Source organism: Thermobia domestica, chromosome 11 (genome assembly GCF_964235325.1).
Source record: "Thermobia domestica chromosome 11, izTheDome1.hap1.1, whole genome shotgun sequence".
Taxonomy (NCBI): domain Eukaryota; kingdom Metazoa; phylum Arthropoda; class Insecta; order Zygentoma; family Lepismatidae; genus Thermobia; species Thermobia domestica.
In genome coordinates, this window is record NC_137464.1 from 163,381,163 (window position 1) to 163,402,518 (window position 21,356).

Genomic DNA, 21,356 nt, shown 5'->3' on the forward strand with positions numbered 1-21,356 from the left:
TAATACATACATACATACATATAGACACACATACTTAAATTACACACAAATACTAATATCCTATGCTTGTATGTGATAAAGTTTACTATGTTAAATCATTTGAAAACAATACAAGATTAATCAACCGGTAAAGCCAACGATTTGCCTGGCTCGATCGTTTAGATCCTTGCTGAGGCAAGCTCACTGGAGATGAACCGAACCGAGTCACTTGATATCCTTAAAGGATATGAAGCGTCGAATGTGAACATTATTGTCACCTTTCGACATTATTGTCACGAAGCCAATAGCATTTTTAATATACTTGAGTGCTCATGTCCAAAGTAATCGCAGGACTTGTAGATGTGAGTCGATCACTCACATGAAATGAAATGGGATGGCCCACTGGAAGCAAAAGATGCTGCATTGGTTCCAAACAATCTGCTTTGGCCTCAACCTAGCCTAGGACATCCCTACAATTAACGAACTCATAATTGATAAAAGTTGTACAGTAATACTGCTAACTGTGAAATGAATATGTAATTGTTTTGAAACTAATTATGGTAATAATGCATGATCAGGCAATGGCAGTTTATTGTGTAGTTGACAAAATAGGAAAATGAGACGTCAAAATTTCAAGTCAGTACAAGTATCTAATAATATCAAATGCAGATTGGGGAGAAGTGAGCAAATTTGGATTAAACAGTAATTGATATTAACTTGTTAAAGAAAGCAGAATGGCCATGATTTCAATTAAGTGTATAGATTCAGTTGGAATATTTTTCCTGGAGTGACTAAAGAAGATATGACTGTAGTTCTGGTTATTTGCTTGTACTTTAAATGTATACTATTTCACTTATAAGATCCTATATATTTAAAAAATATACTGTACTATTAAAAGCTTGTGTACTTTCGTTTAACCAAAACAAAGGAAGATGAAATGTTAGTAAAGATATTATATAGGGGAAAGTGGTCGAATTCTGCGCACTTAAGGAATTTCTCCGCTGTTTTTGTAAGTATCACGACATAACTTTGCACAGCCATTGTTTGCTGTGTAGTAGACAAGCTAAAGACGTAGTTTGAGTAAAAGCTCATACCAGTACTCGACAATAGACAAAAAACCTGAACTATACATTTGCGCAGAATTACCCAACTAGGTGGGTAATTCTGCGCGTAATATGGGGTAATTCTGCGCAAAGCAAATATATATGTTTAAAGCAAGGAAACATTTTAATAACATATACTTAGATATGTAGATGGCATGGGTTCAGAAAAAGAACGACAAGGTGGGCTACAGGTTTTACTATATACTTTATTCTCTACTTGTTTTATAACTGAACAAAATATTACATATTTTTGAGTGTATTGAAATCATAAGCATGCTATGATAAGGGAGAACAATGTCATTCTGAGATGTGACACTAAAACTATGTTCTGTTGAAGTATGAATTCCACAATCACGACTAGTTTCCTCGACGTTTTATACCAACCTGTCCTCATCATCTCCAGCAGTAATGACTATGTTAGGTTCCTCCATAAGTGGCATCGTGAAAGTCTGATTTTGAAAATTTGTCAGGGTTTAATGGTATTATTCCCACAGCCCTAAATCCACCTATGGCTTTGTCCATAGTTGGAACTTTGACGTATGCTTCATCGAAAATACTGGCGAGATCGTACATGCGACGCCGTGAGAATATAAACATGGGAGGGACGAAGATTACAAATGCACTACAAGCATACACAACAGTGACTGTCTTTCCACGCTCGCACACCATAGCACTTCCTACCTGTTTCTGACCTTTAGGCGCTAAAATTCTCACAAGTTTTTTTGCATTCGAAATACCCCTTTTGTCCACGTTGAAAATTCTACTTAGGGGAAAATGGTGCTTTTTCATCACTGTTTCCAAGTTATTGAAGAATAGTGTTACCGCTTCTTCATTGAATCAATTTATTCTATTCAAACTTACTTCTTCAGGTTTCCTTAGGCTTATTCTTGGATTTCTTTAAAGAAATAGTCTCAACCAGTCCTTTCCAGCAAGTTAGGTAGTTCCATCAAAATTATGCGCAATTCGACTTGCTTCAGCAAATTCGTATGCCAAACGCCGATGGTCTATAGGTGTGATACCAAACGCTTGCAACGCTTATCACATAGTCCACCAATTCGTGTTTTGTTCTCGCGAGAACACTTACGAGAGTAGCATGTTCCATATTTCCAGTTTTTATCCGTAGACGAATAGTAGATTCTGCTATTTCGTACAATCTTCCAACTTCTCGAATCGCACACTCACTTTTAAGAGCACTGATAGCTTCTCTTAGTTGTTTCTCTGCATAACTACCTCCCGTAGTTGCTCTTTCTATTCTTCCCTGTATCTTTAATCAGAGTATGACGATATTTTGCAGATCTATTACGTATGCTTGTTATTAACATAAAACTTCTTGAGGTGCAATTCTGCGCACTGCGCAGAATAACCCATCGATTTTGCGCAGAATAGCCCCACTCCGCAATTTAACAAAAAACACAAAACTACGAGCTATTAAAAATTGATTAGAACTACGAATTGCCGTAATTATAATGTCCATTTACAATATAAATGGAATATAAAAGTAACGATCTAGAAATATATAAAATATAGAACGTACCTCTTAATTCTCTTGAAGACAATTTAACATCAACAGGGAAGAAATAATTCAACTGCCACTTTCAGCCTAAACATTTGACATATTGGCTTCCCTTCTTTAATATTAGTTACTAGTAACGGTCGCTTCATGGCAGCAGCAACCAATGTGTCGTAAAGAATCTCCAAGTTGAAGAAACACGTGTGCGCAGAATTATCCACCGCGCAGAATTCGACTACCTTCCCCTATATATATATATATATATATATATATATATATATATATATATATATATATATATATAATTAGGTTCGATTATATATAGGTCTCGGTTATATTTCACAGAGAAAGAAATAACTACACGCTATCTGAGAACAAGAGAAACTATTGGCAGAATTTTATTGAAAATTACTCATGTCACATATACGTATAAATGTAAATTATAACGAAATGTTTATTGCGTAGCTGCTGAGTTAAAGCTAGTAATCTTGTTTGAATTTTACCACTGGGAAATACTAATGTAAGTAGGATGTAAGTTTCCTCTCTTAAATTAGATTAATTGGCAAGGTGAAATATAAGGCATTTGATATTTGATGAAGAAGTTCTGTTAATTAATGACCAAAGAGTTAACTAATAAATACATATGTCTGGTTTGCTATTTCTAAAATCCGAGTTTACTTAAATCAATATGCATTAACTATTTATTTAAAATTTTAAGTATCATGTTTTATGATCACATGATTTCTGTGCTTGTATTTTGTGGTTTGATCCCTATGAGGATCTTATATAAATAAAAACTCGAATAGTAGTTTAAATTCCAATTTGAGAAAGTAGTCTTAGATGCGTTTCATGGCCTTGGTTATAAAAGAGCCTTGGTTATAAAAGGAATGTTAAACAAAAAATCAACAAATTAATACAAAATTACTCTATATTATTTCTTTTTTATGCTCTGTTTCTAGGTGTGGTATGCTGCTGTATCCCAATCATTTTTCTCACTGTCAGTTTCTTTTGGGCCCATCATCATGTATTCTTCGTATAACCCCTTCAAACATAATGTCCACAGGTAAGGAATTACAACTTTTGTTAATTTAGAAGTAGATTGTTTCCTATATGCCAATTTAAACGCACAAGAAAAAAGGCGGAAATGACTCAAGGTACAAGAGTACTGTTTATCGTCCTAACATTGAGTGGCGTTATAGATAAGACACCTCGATCCAATTGAGAAGTGTTTGAATTAAGGATGTCTCGATTATATTGTTGTTTATTAACATCTTTCTTTGATGTAAAATTAAGTAGAATTCGTATCATCATATATAGAGTTAATCTGATATATCACGGTGTACTTACCAGTGATGTACGCAGATTTTTATCAAGAGGGATATTCATTTCATTTCAGGCACTTGTATATATATATATATATATATATATATATATATATATATATATATATATATACTCAAACTAGTGTGCGTATTAAAACTGAAACACGGAATCCCCCTTCCGTATACTACTGGTACTTATGGTTTCATAAAATTAGGTATTTTCAAACATTCATAATTTTTTGAAAATTTATGTTATTTCTTACAAAACTGGAAAGCCTCATGTATTACAAATACATATAGATACTCTTTCAGGGGCGGATCCAGGGGGGCGATCGGGGCAATCGCCCTCCCCAGAAGAGGAAACTTTCTTATTTAAATATAAATAAAACCCATCCTAGAGTTTGGAGCTCTTAACAGAAGCTCTAAGTAGCAGTATTACTACCCCCCCCCCAGAAGTCCATCCTGGATTCGCCCTGTACTCTTTGATATTCTGGAAATAAAATGTTAAAATATTATTATTAGAAATTGATAGAATGAATAGTTTTGTATTATAGTTATTATTAATATTGATGATATTGGCTTCAATGACGATCCTGGTAGTGATGATGTTTTTGAGATTTTGATGGTCATCATGGTGCTTGTAATGATGATGGTGATTTCTACTGTATCTATAATTTGATTTCAAATTCTTTCTTCTTATAGAGATGCTCTCATCGTAAGCATAATGGATACCCTAACGAGTTTGTTGGCCGGATTTACAATATTCTCCATCTTAGGAAATCTCAAACATGAATTGGGAAGAGACTCGATAAGAGATGTTGTAAAGAGTGGTGCTGGACTTGCTTTTGTCTCTTACCCTGATGCAATCGCTAAATTCGATGTCGTTCCACAGGTAAGGATACAGCCATTTAACAAAATCATACACAGTCTTCTTAGCCTAGTTCGAACTAAGTCGAAAACAATGCAGAAATACTGGTAAGCAGGGCCGCAACTTGTGGGGAGCAAGGGACAACTGCCCCCTTAGGGAAGCTCTGCGCCGTTCGAGGGGGACCCCTTTTAAAAAAAAAATTCTTACCCCATATATGATACGAACATGGAATTAAAAATGAAGTATCAAACAGGTTCACTACATTACATAAACAAAACATCACATAAAAGGTCAATAAAACAAAAATGAGTCGTGGGCCCATTTCAGTAAAAAAATGTATACTATTAGGGTCCCTAGAAATAATATTTATTCGTATGGCTTTGAGATTTGTCAATACTGTCCCCTTAATTAATTTGTCATGTATGAAAGGGGCCCAGGGACATAACTAACGGCCGCGTAAACCTTGCTGTGCGGGAGGGCCCACAGGCTCCGGGGGCCCATAAAGAGTAAGAGAAAGATGGAAAAATAGGTCCCAAAAATTAGAAAAACAACTTTTCTAGGGGGCCCAAATATGCGTATTAATGCTTGCCCCTCCCCCAGAAAAAAGAACTAAGTTATGGCGCTGCTGATAAGATATGCCAAAACATGTTTTCCTAGTACTTTAATACTCTGTTCTCTAAATTTTGATACCGAAATCGGTTGATTATTTTATAAATTGTAACTAGAAAGTGGAGAAATAATTCTTCTCGAAGTACATTAGCATTGGTTCGTAGATTGATTGTCGAAATTTTTTTGCACATTGTATTATTTTTTTAAATCATCAGGGGTGTTTCGAGAGAAAACTTTTCCTTACTGTGGATTCTCATTTGTTATAATTCCTTCTTAGTAAAGTAAGTTTAAACTGGTGCAAAGAAAATTTTATTGTCGTTTGTACCTTGAACGCAAATCCTAAGTGCTCTACTGCGATCGAATTTTATTTCGAATGACACTTCAGGAAAGCTACTTGTCTAATCCGTACTTTTGCGACGCTTATTAAGTACATTATCATCGTCTCAGTAAGTGCAATTACGCAAGTCACGTGTGAAAATATTCTTTCCAGATTTGTTTCTCTCAAAGAACTCTCTTTGCTTTCGATTTGTACTTCAGGAACCTGTGTATTCCAGAAAAGGTTTCAGGGAAGGAAAGAAAGGGGAGAAACGAAGAAAATGGCTGATGCAGCACAATCTTCTGTCTTTTTTATCTTTTCTTTCGTATCTGTTCAGTATTGGAGCGCCTTCAGCTAGGAATTGTTAACGTCACGTTCAACTCCGTAGCCTTGTGCCTGAAGGTGTTCTTCCGCGCGAGAGATGACAAGGAAACTACATTACGAGATTAACGCTCTTCTCAATTATCTCCGTGAAATAAATCGACTTCATGTCACCACGATGCAACTACCAAAAGAAAAAAGAAATCCTCTGAAATAGGTAGACACACACACACACACACACACACACACACACACAAAGAAAAAAGAATTGAGGTGGGAGGAAAGTGTCAAAGAAGAAAGTTTTTTGTTCCATATTCTTTTTTTATTTTTTCTCTGTGTGCATAAAGGCTTCATATTGGCGCGAAATTAAAGCCTGTTCTTTTCTTTTAAGTCTTAAAAACGCTTTGTAGCTTGTATGCACCATGCTTGGGAAACTATTAGAATGATTTATAGCGCTCTAAATTCCATATGCTTAATTTCCTGAAAACAGAAGCAATAGGTCAAAAAAAAAAAAAAAAAAAAAAGCTTGCAATTTATTTCTTTATTGCTTTTCCTCAGTATATGCGCACTATAGTGTTTCTTTCTTCACTTATTAAAATTTTTGAAGGATTAATGTGCAATTTTGGAGATAATTTGTGTGTGTTCTGTTCTAAAAACTTCACCTGCATGTTCACCATACCATACCTTTAAAAATCCTTTCATTAGCATGCCAAACATTGAAAAGCGTAAAATAATACTTAAATCAGGCAGATTAATGTCTTTAGAGAACATCTCTAAAATTACTAGAATAATTTACATTCGCAATAATAATAATAAGAAAAAAAAAACATGATACATCCACGTTTTCAATATATTCTGATTTATAGTCTGTTCTCATCAAAATACTTGCTGGTAGAGATTTGTTACAGAGTTCCAAGAGCTATGTATGTCAACTAATCAAAGCATCATGAGAACACTGAATATGCATACTATCATACAGTATATCAGAAGAAGCTGATATTTTGTTCCTTCGTAAAATGGTAAATGGCAAATTAACTTATTAGCCTCTATTTTCTATACTTAGGTCCCGAGTACTCATTCACACAACACGTAATTTAAGTTTATTTTGCGTTTCAAAACCTTACTTGCAATCAGGAATGGCTCTACCATATGTGCAACATATGCATTTACACGGGGCGGTTGGTTTCTATTACGTTATAGTTCTGTCACAGTTATTTAAAATAAATATTTCTTGTTGGAAACAGACTTCATGATAATGGTAGTTAAATTTACTAAGCTGACCTATTTGAATTCTGCATTCATAAATCATATTTAGGTTGCATTAATTTAAGATCACATGGACAGTGCTAAAGCATATCGTCAAACAAATCCCAGCATTGTTTGATTGTTAACAAGTACAAGAGCTCAATTCTCGGGTAGTAGTGAACACCTGTTCCTTTTAATTAGTTATCATAGGTTTGATGTAAAAACTAGTATTTTCTTTGTCACAAACAAGTTCTCTATCATTGAAGGTAGAATAAATTTCTTTTATTTATTTATTCATTAACAAATGTTGAAAGAAAATCAAGAAATAAAGATAAAAGAGGTAGTTGCACTTGAATTGCAAACCAAACTGACATATTGAGAGTGAAGCTAGATATTAAATTTTATAAAAATGATTACTATCTTTCCTCTGCAGGCGTGTTTGCTTTATTTTGCACTAACATAAAATATTGTTATTTAAAGAAAAAACACACACAACGACATTGTATTTGTAGTGTTTAGGCCTTTCCGAGTGCGAGTGCTAATTCCCTCCCTTTCATTGTTCATGATGGGGTAGCATACAGAAAATCGTGGCTTTTAAGATGTGTTCTTTCTAGAGAAAGGGGGACGGAAAATGATGCCATTCCACGGGGCGGCATATTTGCTTAGGGTCGGCCCTGCTTGCAATAATTCAAAGGTTGCTTATGTGCAGGTTTCCTAGTCAGCTCATTTTACTTCTCATTACCATAGATACCCTTACAATTTGAAATAACATGGGCACCAGGAGGGGTTGCTAACATATTACAGTACTTAATATATTTATAAATACTATACTGTAGCACTGTAATTTATTTACTGTAGTTAATAAGAATATATACGTAAATAAATATTCTTTTATGTTATGTTTACGCGTACATTAAAGCATATGTGTATGTACGACTGTGCCTGTGTATCGGTTTTTGCCCTATTGGAAAAAAATCCTGTGAGCATCCTTGTCTGAATAAATAAATAAATAAAACAAACACATTATATGTATATTTCTAGTTTTACACTTCCTAGAAATTATTCTTTGCTTTACTGTAATCAACATGGACATGCGGAGGGGACAAGAGCAGGGCATGACCGCTTCCTGGAATCAAGTAGATCATTATTTTGAATTAAGCTTCCGAGCATTTTTAAAATTTAATTCTCCAATATTTTCATCATTTCTTTGTTTTTAGGTGCTGTTATATATATATATAGGCAATCAGAAGAATACAAATTTGTCTTTTGCTGAGAATTAAACTGTAAATACCAGGAGCAGGAAGGAAGGTACCATACAAATGAGCTCTTAGGCGTATCAATTTCATGTCTTTCTCTTCCCCTATTACGAACTGAGCCAAAAGGGCGTACTAAAAAAGTACAAATTTTGTCCCCTCCTGAGAGAAACCTTGTGCACGTTAATGGTTATAAATGTAAATTAATTGCGTACATGTCATAATGGACTTTTCTATTGCAAGTCATTCAAAATTAGTCTGACTCTAAATCTCTATCTATACACGAGCTCGTACTTATACATTCCTGTTCAGTAGGACTAAGTATGAACCCAGGAAGATAAAGATTCAGAGATACAAAAGATACATTTTTCCGTAACACAACATAAAGTACACACCTACACATGCCCTTTTTACTCTTACATTTATTTTATATGTTCTTTTGTATTTTTTTCAGTTATTTGCCGTTCTTTTCTTTCTTATGCTGTACACGTTGGGTATTGGAAGCGCTGTATCTTTAACTGGAGCAGTTATAACAATTATTTGTGATGAATTTCAACATTGGAAGAGATGGATTGTGACCCTTGTGATTTGCCTCGGAGGATTTTTGATTGGTCTTGTCTACGTGACACCCGTAAGTTAAAGCTTTTCTTAAAATATTATTTTCCACTTATCATAAATATTATTATCCACTTATCATTATTATTTCTGTCAAATATTTCAACAAAATTCTACGATGCAAAGCCATTCTCAGTAAATTTGGGGAATATTTGTAAAATCAGAAAAGGGAATTGAAAAAACATGAATTTCGTTTTGTTCAGTGTAAACTCTATATTTTGGGGGAGAATATTCATTCTAGCCAAATATCCTCTTCATAAGGGTATGTTGTCGGGTACCTATAAAATTTGAAACTGGAAGAACTATAAAACATCACATTGGCTTCATGTTTCTCTTCACATGCTTACATCACAACCTTGAGCACATTATTTTCGTGCTGAATTTCCAACATAAACTCCAAATCCTCTTAAATATGCTAAGATCTCGAGAAACTATTGGTTATATAGTGATTATTTTCTTCCGTAGATGACTGAGATCCCACATTTAACGGACAATAACGTAGAAACGTCTTATACAGAGTCTATAGGATTGAGATCAGGTGGCAATAGTGTCCATTACATTCCTAGTTAAGCGTCTGGTAAACAAGTAATATCAAATCAGTGACATATGGTTTCTGCATTATGAAATAATATTATTGATTTATAGTTATTTTGTGCGTACAATATCTGGAATCCTGCTTCTAAAGCTGTCTAATAGTTGGGGATCTTGAAAGAACTAAAACGGATATGAGACTGATTTCATTTCTTAATCAATCAAGGAGAACTCTGATTTACTGAATGATTTGATAGCCTTTGGTATGAAGTACTCCAGCTCCACTTCTTGATTTGTGATTTAGGCTATATCTTGTTAGCTCGTAGGACACAAAATTCATAAGTTGTATCATTTTTAAAATACTTCTAATCTGCAAAGAATAAAAATTTATGCTTAAGCCACTCTTATTATGTTAATTACTAATAAACATGTAATTTTATTATTATTATTATTATTAACGCTAGTATAAATTACATACAAGCTTGAAAATTAACATGATGACGTATTAGCAAATCCAAAAGGGTCGTTAGGAGGGAAAGATTGCCTTCTGGATGATGAATGTAACTCGAAATACAAGTTAAATGAAACAAAATCCTTCAGTTTAACAACTCATGATTAGGCTAAGGGAGACGGATAATTAAGGGAAATGAATGATAATGGAATAATTGGTGGAATGAGAATATTGGAGTAACGGGGATACCCCGAGAAAACTCACGGACACGGTGTTGTCCACCACAAACTTATTTGGCTGGGATCGAATCGGGGACCCCACGCACCATAGATAGGCACTCTACCACTAAGCCACCGTGTTCCCTACTCAAATACGAAGTTTTATGCAAGAATAGAATACGATAACAAATATATCTGAATGGACTTCAACAAATAGTATACATAGTCTGTTGTAAATATTTCTGGTAGATATTATATGCTATAACAATTAACCCGTTGTGGTCTTTGTATATTTGCTGAGCTTGTCCGAATTGGTCTCAATTAATTTGCCGAATTACAGTGTTTTGTATATAATGGGAGGTTTCCAAAGTTAAAACCTACTTCATTGACGCCATCTGTTAGAAGAGGAGTGAAAATTGGTGGTTTAAAGATAGTCAGCTACTTGTAGTAACGAAAAGCAAGCAACTAATACTCGACATTGTTTGAAATCAACCGTAGAAAGGATTACAGCGTAACTCGACATCAGTATGCTATGGGCAAAATTAAATGTTGAATCCCACTCGACAAACGACTGTAAGAATTACTTGTTATACTGGAACGATTCTTATATGTTTCTTTACTTTCTGTTCATACCTTTATATAATTCTGTGTAATTGAAAAGAAAGAAATAGTACTCAAATTGCAATATTATTAAGTAAGAACCACATGATACATGGACTTGTGTCAGTTACCATGTATCGTGTATTTGAATAATAGAGCTTCATGCCAGTTTAAAGCCTTACAAGACGTTAGCATTGGTAGGGACTTACTAAACTATCATTATTTTGAAATTTGACATGAGATTCTGTGTATCGCAAAAGTAACTAAACTCAGGAAAGGTAGCTTGGAGGGTAGACTCTATCGTCCTATCCGTGAATAATGCTACTATAATTAATATTAACGTTGTTCACTAAAAATCGTACATAACATGTTTCTTAATTTTGCATTTTACAGGGAGGACAAGCCATTCTAGAACTCGTGGATTATTTCGGCGGTACCTTTATCATTTTCGTTCTTTCCGTGGTGGAAATTACAGCAATTTCTTGGATATACGGTAAGCATTCTGTGAAACTAAGTTTCTTCTACGGTATAATTGCGTATGAGAGGACAATTAAAATTTTGTATTCAGCTTTTATAAAACTAAATATTAACATGCTTACCCTTGATACACACTGCCCAAGTTTCAATTTCTGAAAGGACTTTTATGGTCCATTAAAATATAGATATTGTACATGAAACATGTAAATATAGAAATGTTTTGATAATCAAGTAGTATCTAAATTTATTATTTTGTTCAATTTATTATTTGTATATATTTGTTTAATAGTATTACGAAAGCATATGCTGCATGGAATACGTTCGTTTTAAATTAAGTCAGTCAATCTCTTTATTGATTTTCGGGCAGAATAAAGAAGCAACACGTTCATTTTCTAAAGAAATGAGGAAAGAAAGTTTTGTTCATAGTTTAAATTTCCTTTTAAAAGTTTGTTAGATTGAAAATTGTGCTAGGTAATGTGCGCGAAATAGTTTTGAGAAATTTTGATACCTGAGAAACTTACCTCAACAAGGATACAAACTTACCTTTTAACTTACGCTGTTCTACGAAATTAAATTAGCTATTAATAGTAAAATGAACATAAATAAGTAAGTATATTATTGAAGTACGAAATTAATGTATACATCAAGCCTTTACGTATAAAACTCCTCATTTTTTCAATTTTATTTGTTTCGCAATTAAGATATTTCTCTCTTGAAAGATTTATGAAATAATCTTATTTAAATTCACAAATAGTACAGCAAATATTGGAATGTGCTCTGAGATCCGTCTGGGCTCACTAGTTTATGAAACTCAGTAGTGTTGAAGCAGATTTATAAGAGGCAACAGGTCTTTGCCATCCTGCTTAATAGTTATGCTAACTAGATTATAAGCCTAATATTTAATCTTAATTTATGATGATTTCAAAATTAGACTTGAGTATTGTGCTCAATATTCTCATGTGATAAGAAGCAAATGCAATCCCAAATGCTTTACTATTAAAATAAACTAGTAAACAAATCAAGTAGTTTTTTTTAAAAATCTCCAATGACTCGTATATACCAATGAATACGATGACTCATATATGAATTGTTTCCTTTACACCTAAAACAATGTTATTTCAGAATTTTCCATACGCTTATGAAAATGTTTGTCTTCTAATATTTTGTATTCTCATTGTATTTGAGATACAAAATTATTGATCATTTGGTTGAAAATGTTGACCTTGTCTCTGTGTGTTCTAATTAATATTGGCGTTTTTAATTATTTGTGTCTTTAATACTTTAAAGGATTGGAGAATATCTGCCGGGATATTGAATTTATGATAGGGAGACGAGTTGGAGTCTACTGGAGACTTTGTTGGGGCCTCATTACTCCACTACTACTACTTATCATCTTGATCTATTCTTTGATTGAATTGGAGCCTGTCACATACAATGGAAAGCCTTTCCCAACAATTGCAGAAGGTAAGTGTAGGATTATTAAAATTGATTTTTGATAATTGTAGTAGTTAGTTTTGATGTATAGAGCTTGAAACTATGTTGAAGTATATTAGTATTCCGAATTTCTAAAATCATAACAACTAGTAAAGCCGTATTTACAATCATTGTTCGTAATTTGTTCCTCGTGTAATTTATGATATATTCGAAACCTTAAATTAAAATACATTAATACTAAAACATTGACTTGAACCAACGCAATTTATCTTCACGAGAAATCTATCAGTTTGCGAAGAAACGCAACATTAATAAGAAGTTACGTAGTCGTTGACAAGTGTCTCTTCCTTGTACATTACCTTTTACCGTTAATTTTGAAACGAGTGTTTCCATCTAACTACAATTTGTTTTATGAAACAGAGATAAAGCAATCCACCTCCGAGTTATTGAAAACTATTCTTAAATGAATATGCTCATTCCGAAGTTATTAATGAAATAACTTATAGGGCGAAGCATGCAATTTTGCTTATTCGGTACATAGGACGAAGCATAAACATATTTCGTTCCCCTGAGATATTTCTCAAGCTTACTGCAAATGACGCCTATTTGTGTTAATCATTTCCTTCGATCTAAATCAAATGTACAATTTTGCATATATATATATATATATATATATATATATATATATATATATATATATATATATATATATTATGACTAACAAACAAAAGTGTACTGCAGGGTGCGATGTCTCAGAGATAGAGGATCCAACTCTGATGCGAAGGTTACGTGATCTGATGATGGTCGATATTGTGCCTGTGGATTTCTTCGGTGTTGTCTCATTTCATTTCACTATTCTTACTCCATACATTTTTCCATCATTCCGTCAATAATCCTTTCCATTTACCTAAAATAATAAACACAGGACGTTAAACTACAAATGTTAATTATTTTGCTTTTCGAAAGAAATATACTAACTAATAAGTTGTTAAACAAACTAACTCTTAACTAAACTATCTACATGGCCTATGAAACTCAGAGGTTCAATGCTGCATTCACAAAACTCTTCAATTGGATCCAGTTTTTACTTTGCATTCCTATTCCTGCAAGATCCATCTTAATATTGTCGTTCCATCAGTAGCTAAGTTTTTCCAATGGTATTTTTCCTATTAGATTTCAAAGTAAAATTTTGACAGCGTTCCTACGTTCTTCCATTTTGACCACATGACCTGCCCATCTGAGCCTCTTAAACTTATGACTCTAACAATGTTAAATTATATAATTCTTCATTATCAAGTTTCGACCATTCCCCATTCCTATCCCTGTTGGATTCAAATATTCACCTCAGAATTTTACTTTGAAATACTTTCAGTTTGCTTCTTCTCTCAGAATAAGCGATCACATTTCGCAACCATACCGCACAACATGCATGTTTATCATGTTATATATTTTTAGTTTCAAATTCTGTGAACAAATATTCGAAGGCGAAAGAGTTTGGACTGAATAATAATAAAAGTTACATCGAAGATTTCACTTTTTGAAAGCTATTTTACACACACACACACACACACAAACAAACAACTTTTGGAATTGAATGTGTGATGAACATGTAATTGCATCTTTGCAGTTCCACCAAGTGAATTTTGAGAGATAGTTTTAAACATAAACCTTGGTTGATTTTCTTCTAAAACTCCTTTCCATATTTCCTTTGTAAACCTCCCGAACATATAATAGCTTCACAGTTGTATTGAGAACTTTGCTAATAAATAAGTAAATACTTAAAAACAAGATTGATTTATCGAAATTTAACCGGCCTTTGCAGCACGAAGGATATATAAGACGAGACCTGCTTCTTAAATTGAGATCCAAACCACAAAATCGGTTTTTATCCTAAGAAACACACTTGTTTCGGACTTCTAACTAGAAACAATATGCACAAGAAGCATGCACTTGTTCCATTTGACCACGAAGGAACTAAGAAATCCTAAATTGTGCAGCAAAGTTGTCCATTCTTGTAAGTGGAACATGGTATACTATATTAATTGAATCTGTAATTTTTCTTTACAGTTTTTGGATGGTTGTTAATGGCATTTGCTATTATCCAAGTTCCAATTTGGATGCTGTTCGCTATAATTAAGAACAGAGGAGAATCATCCTTTATAGAGGTAAGATATTTCAAAACTTGTAAAAATAAAACTTTCAAATGAAGTCAACTGATTATATTGGTGCCACAAACCAAATTTAAGGATACCATGAATTAAAAAAAATGTTTCTAAAGAACTTTGAAAAAACAGAATTTAAAATGTATTGAAAAAGTGCGAATTTTAAGTTGAATTTTCAACTGTATTATATTATAATGTAACACAATCTGACATCACTGCTGGTAGTGAGTGACATTAAACATTGAGATATATATATCTTAGACTGTAACAGAGTTAACTCATATGTGTCATTTTGTACGTCTACAATGTTGATGATTACATAGAATGACAGCGGCATGCTCATTTATAGAAATTTTGAAAGAAATGTGAACCATTGATACTTCTGAATCAAAGTACATTCGAAATAATAAAATTATATATTGTTAAGAATACAGTTCAACTTGACCTTTGTGTCTGATAACATCCTTTCGGATATTTCCGCAAAATATCAATTTGCGCAATCGTTAATATTAATATCAAGGTACATCATTAAAAGTGGTTCACAATATTAGATTAAACTAGACGAGAAAGTAATCTACTTTTAATTACTTAAAGTTTCTCAGATTAGAATAACTATGAGAGAAAATATTTCAAAATTCCACATTATTGTACAGAAAGCTGTTGAAGAAAAACATGCTTACGTAATCCTACACATTAATGTATACTGAAGAAAAATACCGAATTTTTTCATTAACGTGAACCTTGTAACCTAATATATCCCCAAATGCATCAATTACGCCTATATTCCCCATGAAAATGTCAGCGATAGAAAATATTTTGCTATTAAATAAAATAAAAAAGTGAGCGGAAATAGATAGTTCGCTTGATAACGCACTAAAGTGTAATCTTGATCCTCGTTTTAAAATCCAATGAGTTAATTTCTGTTTTTCAAACTCACCAGATAAATATTGATATCGTGCATTTTGTTGTTTAGCTTACTCTAAAAAGTAATTATTACTACAATAAATTATGCTTTGATTAAAATCATAATTATTTTTAATTTACTAACTGGAAATATATTTTATTCACACTACCAGTTATTCGTTGATTAGTGCCTAAAACTTAATGACCAAACTTAAGATTTCATAGTTTAGACTGATTAATTCTTAGCAATTAACTTCTTATTTATTCTAATTTGATAAATAAATGTACAGAGAACTTAAACGAAGAGTAAATGGAGAACGTGCGATAGCGAACTTCTTCACATCTGATTTCAGACTTTATTTTGCCACGGAATCGAACCGTTAGTTGGGTGATGGAGAAAGCGTATGAGATCAGGCGGCGACTGTTTTGATTAGCTAGACATCGTAGTTTCAATTTTCTTGACTTTAGTAAATGACGGAAGGGATATTTCATTTGTACCAACTCAACGCATTGAGGTTTAGTTCTTTTTGAAATAAAATTCTATGTGCGCTACTGATTTGAGCACTTATTACCTAGATGATTATGGTCTTTGAAAGTATTGTATAGGATTTAAAGTTAAAACGCGAGCTCTGCTTAATCGATAAACGATAATTGTTTTACTTTGAATTATTTCGTTAAAAGTTATAGATTTTGTACTGATAATTTATTCTTAAGAAAAGCAACACACACACACACACACAGAGAGAGAGAGAGAGAGAGAGCGTGAGTGAGAGAGAGGAAGAGAGAGAGAGAGACTTATTATAACAAACTTAAGAAAAAATTTGTGTAAAAAGATTATTCTGATGAAGCCAGTCGATGATATACTATAAAGAATAACAATCCTAGTATATTTACAATAACAACGAAATAACACTAAATTAACGATCACACTGACGAATTGACACAACAAAAGATGCGGATAGAACTTTGATAATACAGTATGTTCATACAGATATTTCGAACATAGAAGAAGAGAAGAGTGGTTGATGTTCGAGAGTACTCTTGTGTTTTTTTCGGTAAATTGAATAAGATTGATAAAGCTCATGATTTAGGCCAGACCACACTGGAAAGTGTATTAAAAGTACAGGCTATGGAAAAGTACATTAAAATACAGGAAAAGGTGATATCAAATTTAAACCCTATTTGGGAGAACTTGTTATTTTAACGGCTGATTAGTAACTATTAAGTAGATTCTCATTAAATTGTACATTTCTTTTGCAGATGATTAAAGCTTCATTCCGTGCAACGGCCTTATGGGGACCAAAGAACCCAAAAACTAACAGAGAATGGAAAGAATTCAAAGCAATGAAGAAACGAGAAGACAACAAAGGTGAAAACAAGGCTCTACGTGCCGTCCAGATGTTGATAGGAAAAACATTACATTATCCTAAACAGTGATTTAGCCCCTAATTTTATTGAAAATGTACATATAAACATATTTTAAAATGCAGTCAAGCGTTGATTACATTTTATCGTGAACTGAATAGAAATGCACGTAAGAGGTCTCTCGAAGTGAGAACAAGTAATTGAGGATCATAAGACCTATATTGAAGAGTGTGCTCCGAGTGTTTTCCAAAGTATTAGGAACAGGATATTCACAAATGAGTGAAAGTTTATTATAGAAGCATGTAAAGCATTTTAAACAGTATTATATACGTGTTTGCTTTATGGTGCAAGACATTACCATCTTATTACAGAACTCGATTATTTTTATACAAGAAAAACGTAAGTTTGTACTTCTCTAAATCCTGTACAAGATTTAAGTGTAGATATTCTTTATAAGAACTGCTAAGTTGTGATTTTAAAATCAAGTTTATGTTTTTAGAAGAAGAAGCATTTTAACTGCGTTAAAGTAATGGAACACAATATATTTAAATATTTAAAAGACAGTAGCACTTTCTGAGAATTTAATAATAGTACATACCCATCATACTATTTTAAATGTTTTATATTAAATATTTGTATTTTGTTTTAAAATTTGCAATCTCATTATGTAAATAGATAAAATGTGCGCTAGTTTATTTCTTCGTTCAAAAGGCTTTTCATTTATTTATGAATATGCCTCATACAAATATGTGCAATAAATACTATTTTAATAATGCCTTTCTAGAGGGAGAAGATTATATTGTACACATACAGTATGCAGCACAAGCTTTATGATTGTTCGCCACTGTTTAGTAATTAGTTTAACATGGAATCAAAATAGAGGTTGTGAGAGTATATAATTGTCTTTAATATTTTTTGATTTATGTAAATTTCAATTAGTATATGTAATCATATATACTGTGTTATTTGCCTAAACAATTTTACTAACTTTGGCAGTCTGTATCTTCTGTTTAAAAGCAAAAGCTTTTATCAGTTTGTGCCAATTCGTGATACTAGCACTTAGAATAATGTCTCAATTTTTGTAGATTTGGTTTGGTTTTCAAAGTTATTTCAATCCTAAATCAATCTAATCATTTTTAAAAATATTCTACATGTACCTTATTTAGTATTATTCAAAATTATATATTGAATTAAAAGATAATTAAATTGTATACAAGTATTCGGTATTATATGCATGCTAATGTAGATATTGGGAATAAATTGAAGAAGAATTATTCATGTACTAAAATTAAAAACGTAAATTTGTGTTGTAGGAAGTTAATTAATAGTAATGAATATGCTAGTCTACCTCTTGAAACAGTTTCTTGACGCAACTATGTTACTTCATTTTTCTTCAGAAAAATGTCATAGTTCAATCTTGAAAGTCATTCTAAAAATATGAATGATGTCAGTACTTATTTGTGAAATAGTACTGGTATATAGTAAAAAGATAGGAAATAATATGTTATCACAAAATACAGGGTACAATTTTGGGCATTAAGCATTTCTATTCAACAAAAGTTTTATATCTGTATGTAGATTTTGCCATCGTTGTTGTGATAACTACTATTTTTGTATGTAACCGATGCATACTGTATATTACTAAGTACAGAACAAATATAAAACTATGAGACAGCATTTATTGATGTTTCATACATGAGGTTGATGTTTGTTTTATCTAGGTACATTATGAAAATGGAAGGAGTACAAGATAGGTTAAGTGTTAATATTATAAACTTGAAGTTAAAAAACATTTATACTGTTACAAATAGCACAGTAAAAGCACTTTGTTAAGGATGGGTGCCATATAGCAATTCGAACTGTGAGTGGGATTGAACCAAGTATTTGTTTAGCTCTTTTACAAGTCCATTCAGCATTTAAAACAAACTGTATTAGGTTCACCGTAACTGTTCCTACTTCCCCCTCCCGAAACATTTGCGTAAGAAGGAAACATTGTATTTGCAAGTTTAAGAAATTAAGAGTATAAGTAGTTTCGATCGGAAACCATTTGTTCTTACTAAAGATACATTTTATTTTGTAAATTCTACACAATAGATATGACTGAAAGGAATTTGGGTTTATCGCTAGTACAACTGTTTTTTTCTTACATTTTGTTAATGTCATTTTTGTTATTCATAGGCTAGAAATAAAATTGTATTTGCCTATGCACTAGTAATAATTGCACATCTATCTGAAACATAATAAGATACGTTCATGGAAAGTGATAAATATAAATAATAATCATATAAGAAAAGAATGAGATGAGCTAAAATTTGGTTCAATACCAAATACCTGCATTCGAAAGTTATAGCGCACAATTCAAAAAATCATAGTCGAGGGTTATTCAATGAGAGACTATAACAATTGAAAAAAAGAAAATATTAACATCAATTGTGTATGGCTAATGAAGTTTGATTGAAAACGAAGTTCAAAATCAATAATATTTAATTTTTTATTAACATTTCACTTTACTATAAAAATGATTTCATTGAATCTATGAGTCAACAACATAACAAAGTTTAGTATTTACATTATTTAAACAATTTCTTACAAGAGTAATCTCTTTCCCATCATATATGTTATTTTACAAATTGTGCAAAATAGCGATATACGTGGTCTACATGTTTCTGTGCAGACAATACTGTATTTGAAAATAATATATGAATATTGTTACTATTAAGTGTTAACTATTACTGTAAATAGAATACTATGCAAGACTGTGATTAAAATAATTATGTATATATGACTAATGTGATAGAATGTATTCTACATTATTATTATAGTACTATTTGTATCTTCATTGTGTACTAACTTAACAGTTCAAAAAAAAGAGCATTGTAAATTTATGTATGTAACTTAATTGTCTTTGTATGTATGTTTGAATTTTAACGTTCTTTTGCACCTGCGTCTATACGAGAGAACCTACAGCTCTTACTGGTATGTACACATACCTTGAACCCTATCCACGCGCTTAGGCAACATGTTTACTATACATTTGATTTTTGGTAAGCTCATGCGTAACTTCATTGATTGATTGGAACTTGACTTGATTGGAATTTGACGTCCCTTTTCAGCACCGAGTCTATATGAAGCGTACCCTCTTATTTAAAGAAGGATTCAAAACTACTTAGGATTTAATCCAAGATAAGCGCCCTTATCAGGGTTAAACCCGGAACAGAAAGTTCAATCATTAAGCACTTGACGACCAAGTGCCAACTATATGTAACTGATGGTTAATTGCACATGTAATGTACATAATAAAATCTGTAAAGTGTGGGTCTTTTGTAACTTAAACACTTGCTTAAGTTCGCCATATTTTTAAATAGATAAATGGTTTTGTAACCCTGGTAATATGCTAACTTGAGTCAGTTAGAAAGTTTTCTTCGGAACCAAAATTTATCAACAGACATACGTATTATTATACTCAGAGTTATCTTAATGAAAGTAATATTCCCTGTAAAGAATTTATTACAAATTGAATTAAATTTATTTTTCTATATTGGTGTTGTGTTATTGACAAAATATTCACTAATTAGATACAGTATTTTCAATTAGTTGAATCAAAAGGCCATGCAGTATTCTTATAGGAGATGGTTTAAGTTAAATTTGCTTAAATTAATGTACATTGAAGTTTTCGATGTCCTGATCTACTTATTAATGGCACAAAGCTATTGAAAGCTTTTTTGCTGTGGACTGTTGAACTGCGTGATTTGTGCGATTTAGAGTACAACTGCAAGTAATTCTTTTGGAAAATGAATTTAGATTTAAATTCACTAAGAGTAATGTATGCTGTAATTATCGTGTTCTAACAAAAGTGTCCCAACTAAGACATTAAATTGAAAAATAGCTATTTTCTTTTGTTTTTGGCATAATATGCCAGAGAGATTATACACAAAATTGCATTAATCATATATTTCAACAACCCTTTGCACATGATGTATCAATTTCTAAGTTTTTGATTAGAATCTCGAAAACTTCAATATTTAGTGATGTTTTCCAAAGAATGTTGCTATGTCTTTTTTTTGACCTTCCCAG

The 21,356-nt window shown here is 32.3% G+C and overlaps 1 protein-coding gene across 4 annotated transcripts in view; it reads left to right on the forward strand.

The window, feature by feature from the left end:
- LOC145664541 (sodium-dependent nutrient amino acid transporter 1-like) overlaps positions 1-20,811 on the forward strand; it is a 189,417-nt gene extending 168,606 nt beyond the window's left edge. For all 4 annotated transcript variants that reach the window (XM_081731301.1, XM_081731302.1, XM_081731300.1 and 1 more), the window contains 7 exons: positions 3,552-3,655; positions 4,617-4,806; positions 8,981-9,157; positions 11,335-11,434; positions 12,706-12,882; positions 14,920-15,017; positions 17,178-20,811. In XM_081731301.1, coding sequence (XP_081587427.1) covers positions 3,552-3,655; positions 4,617-4,806; positions 8,981-9,157; positions 11,335-11,434; positions 12,706-12,882; positions 14,920-15,017; positions 17,178-17,354 — 1,023 coding nt within the window. In that variant the 3' untranslated portion in view covers positions 17,355-20,811. The remainder of the gene's footprint in view (positions 1-3,551; positions 3,656-4,616; positions 4,807-8,980; positions 9,158-11,334; positions 11,435-12,705; positions 12,883-14,919; positions 15,018-17,177) is intronic.
- Positions 20,812-21,356: the final 545 nt, after the last annotated feature.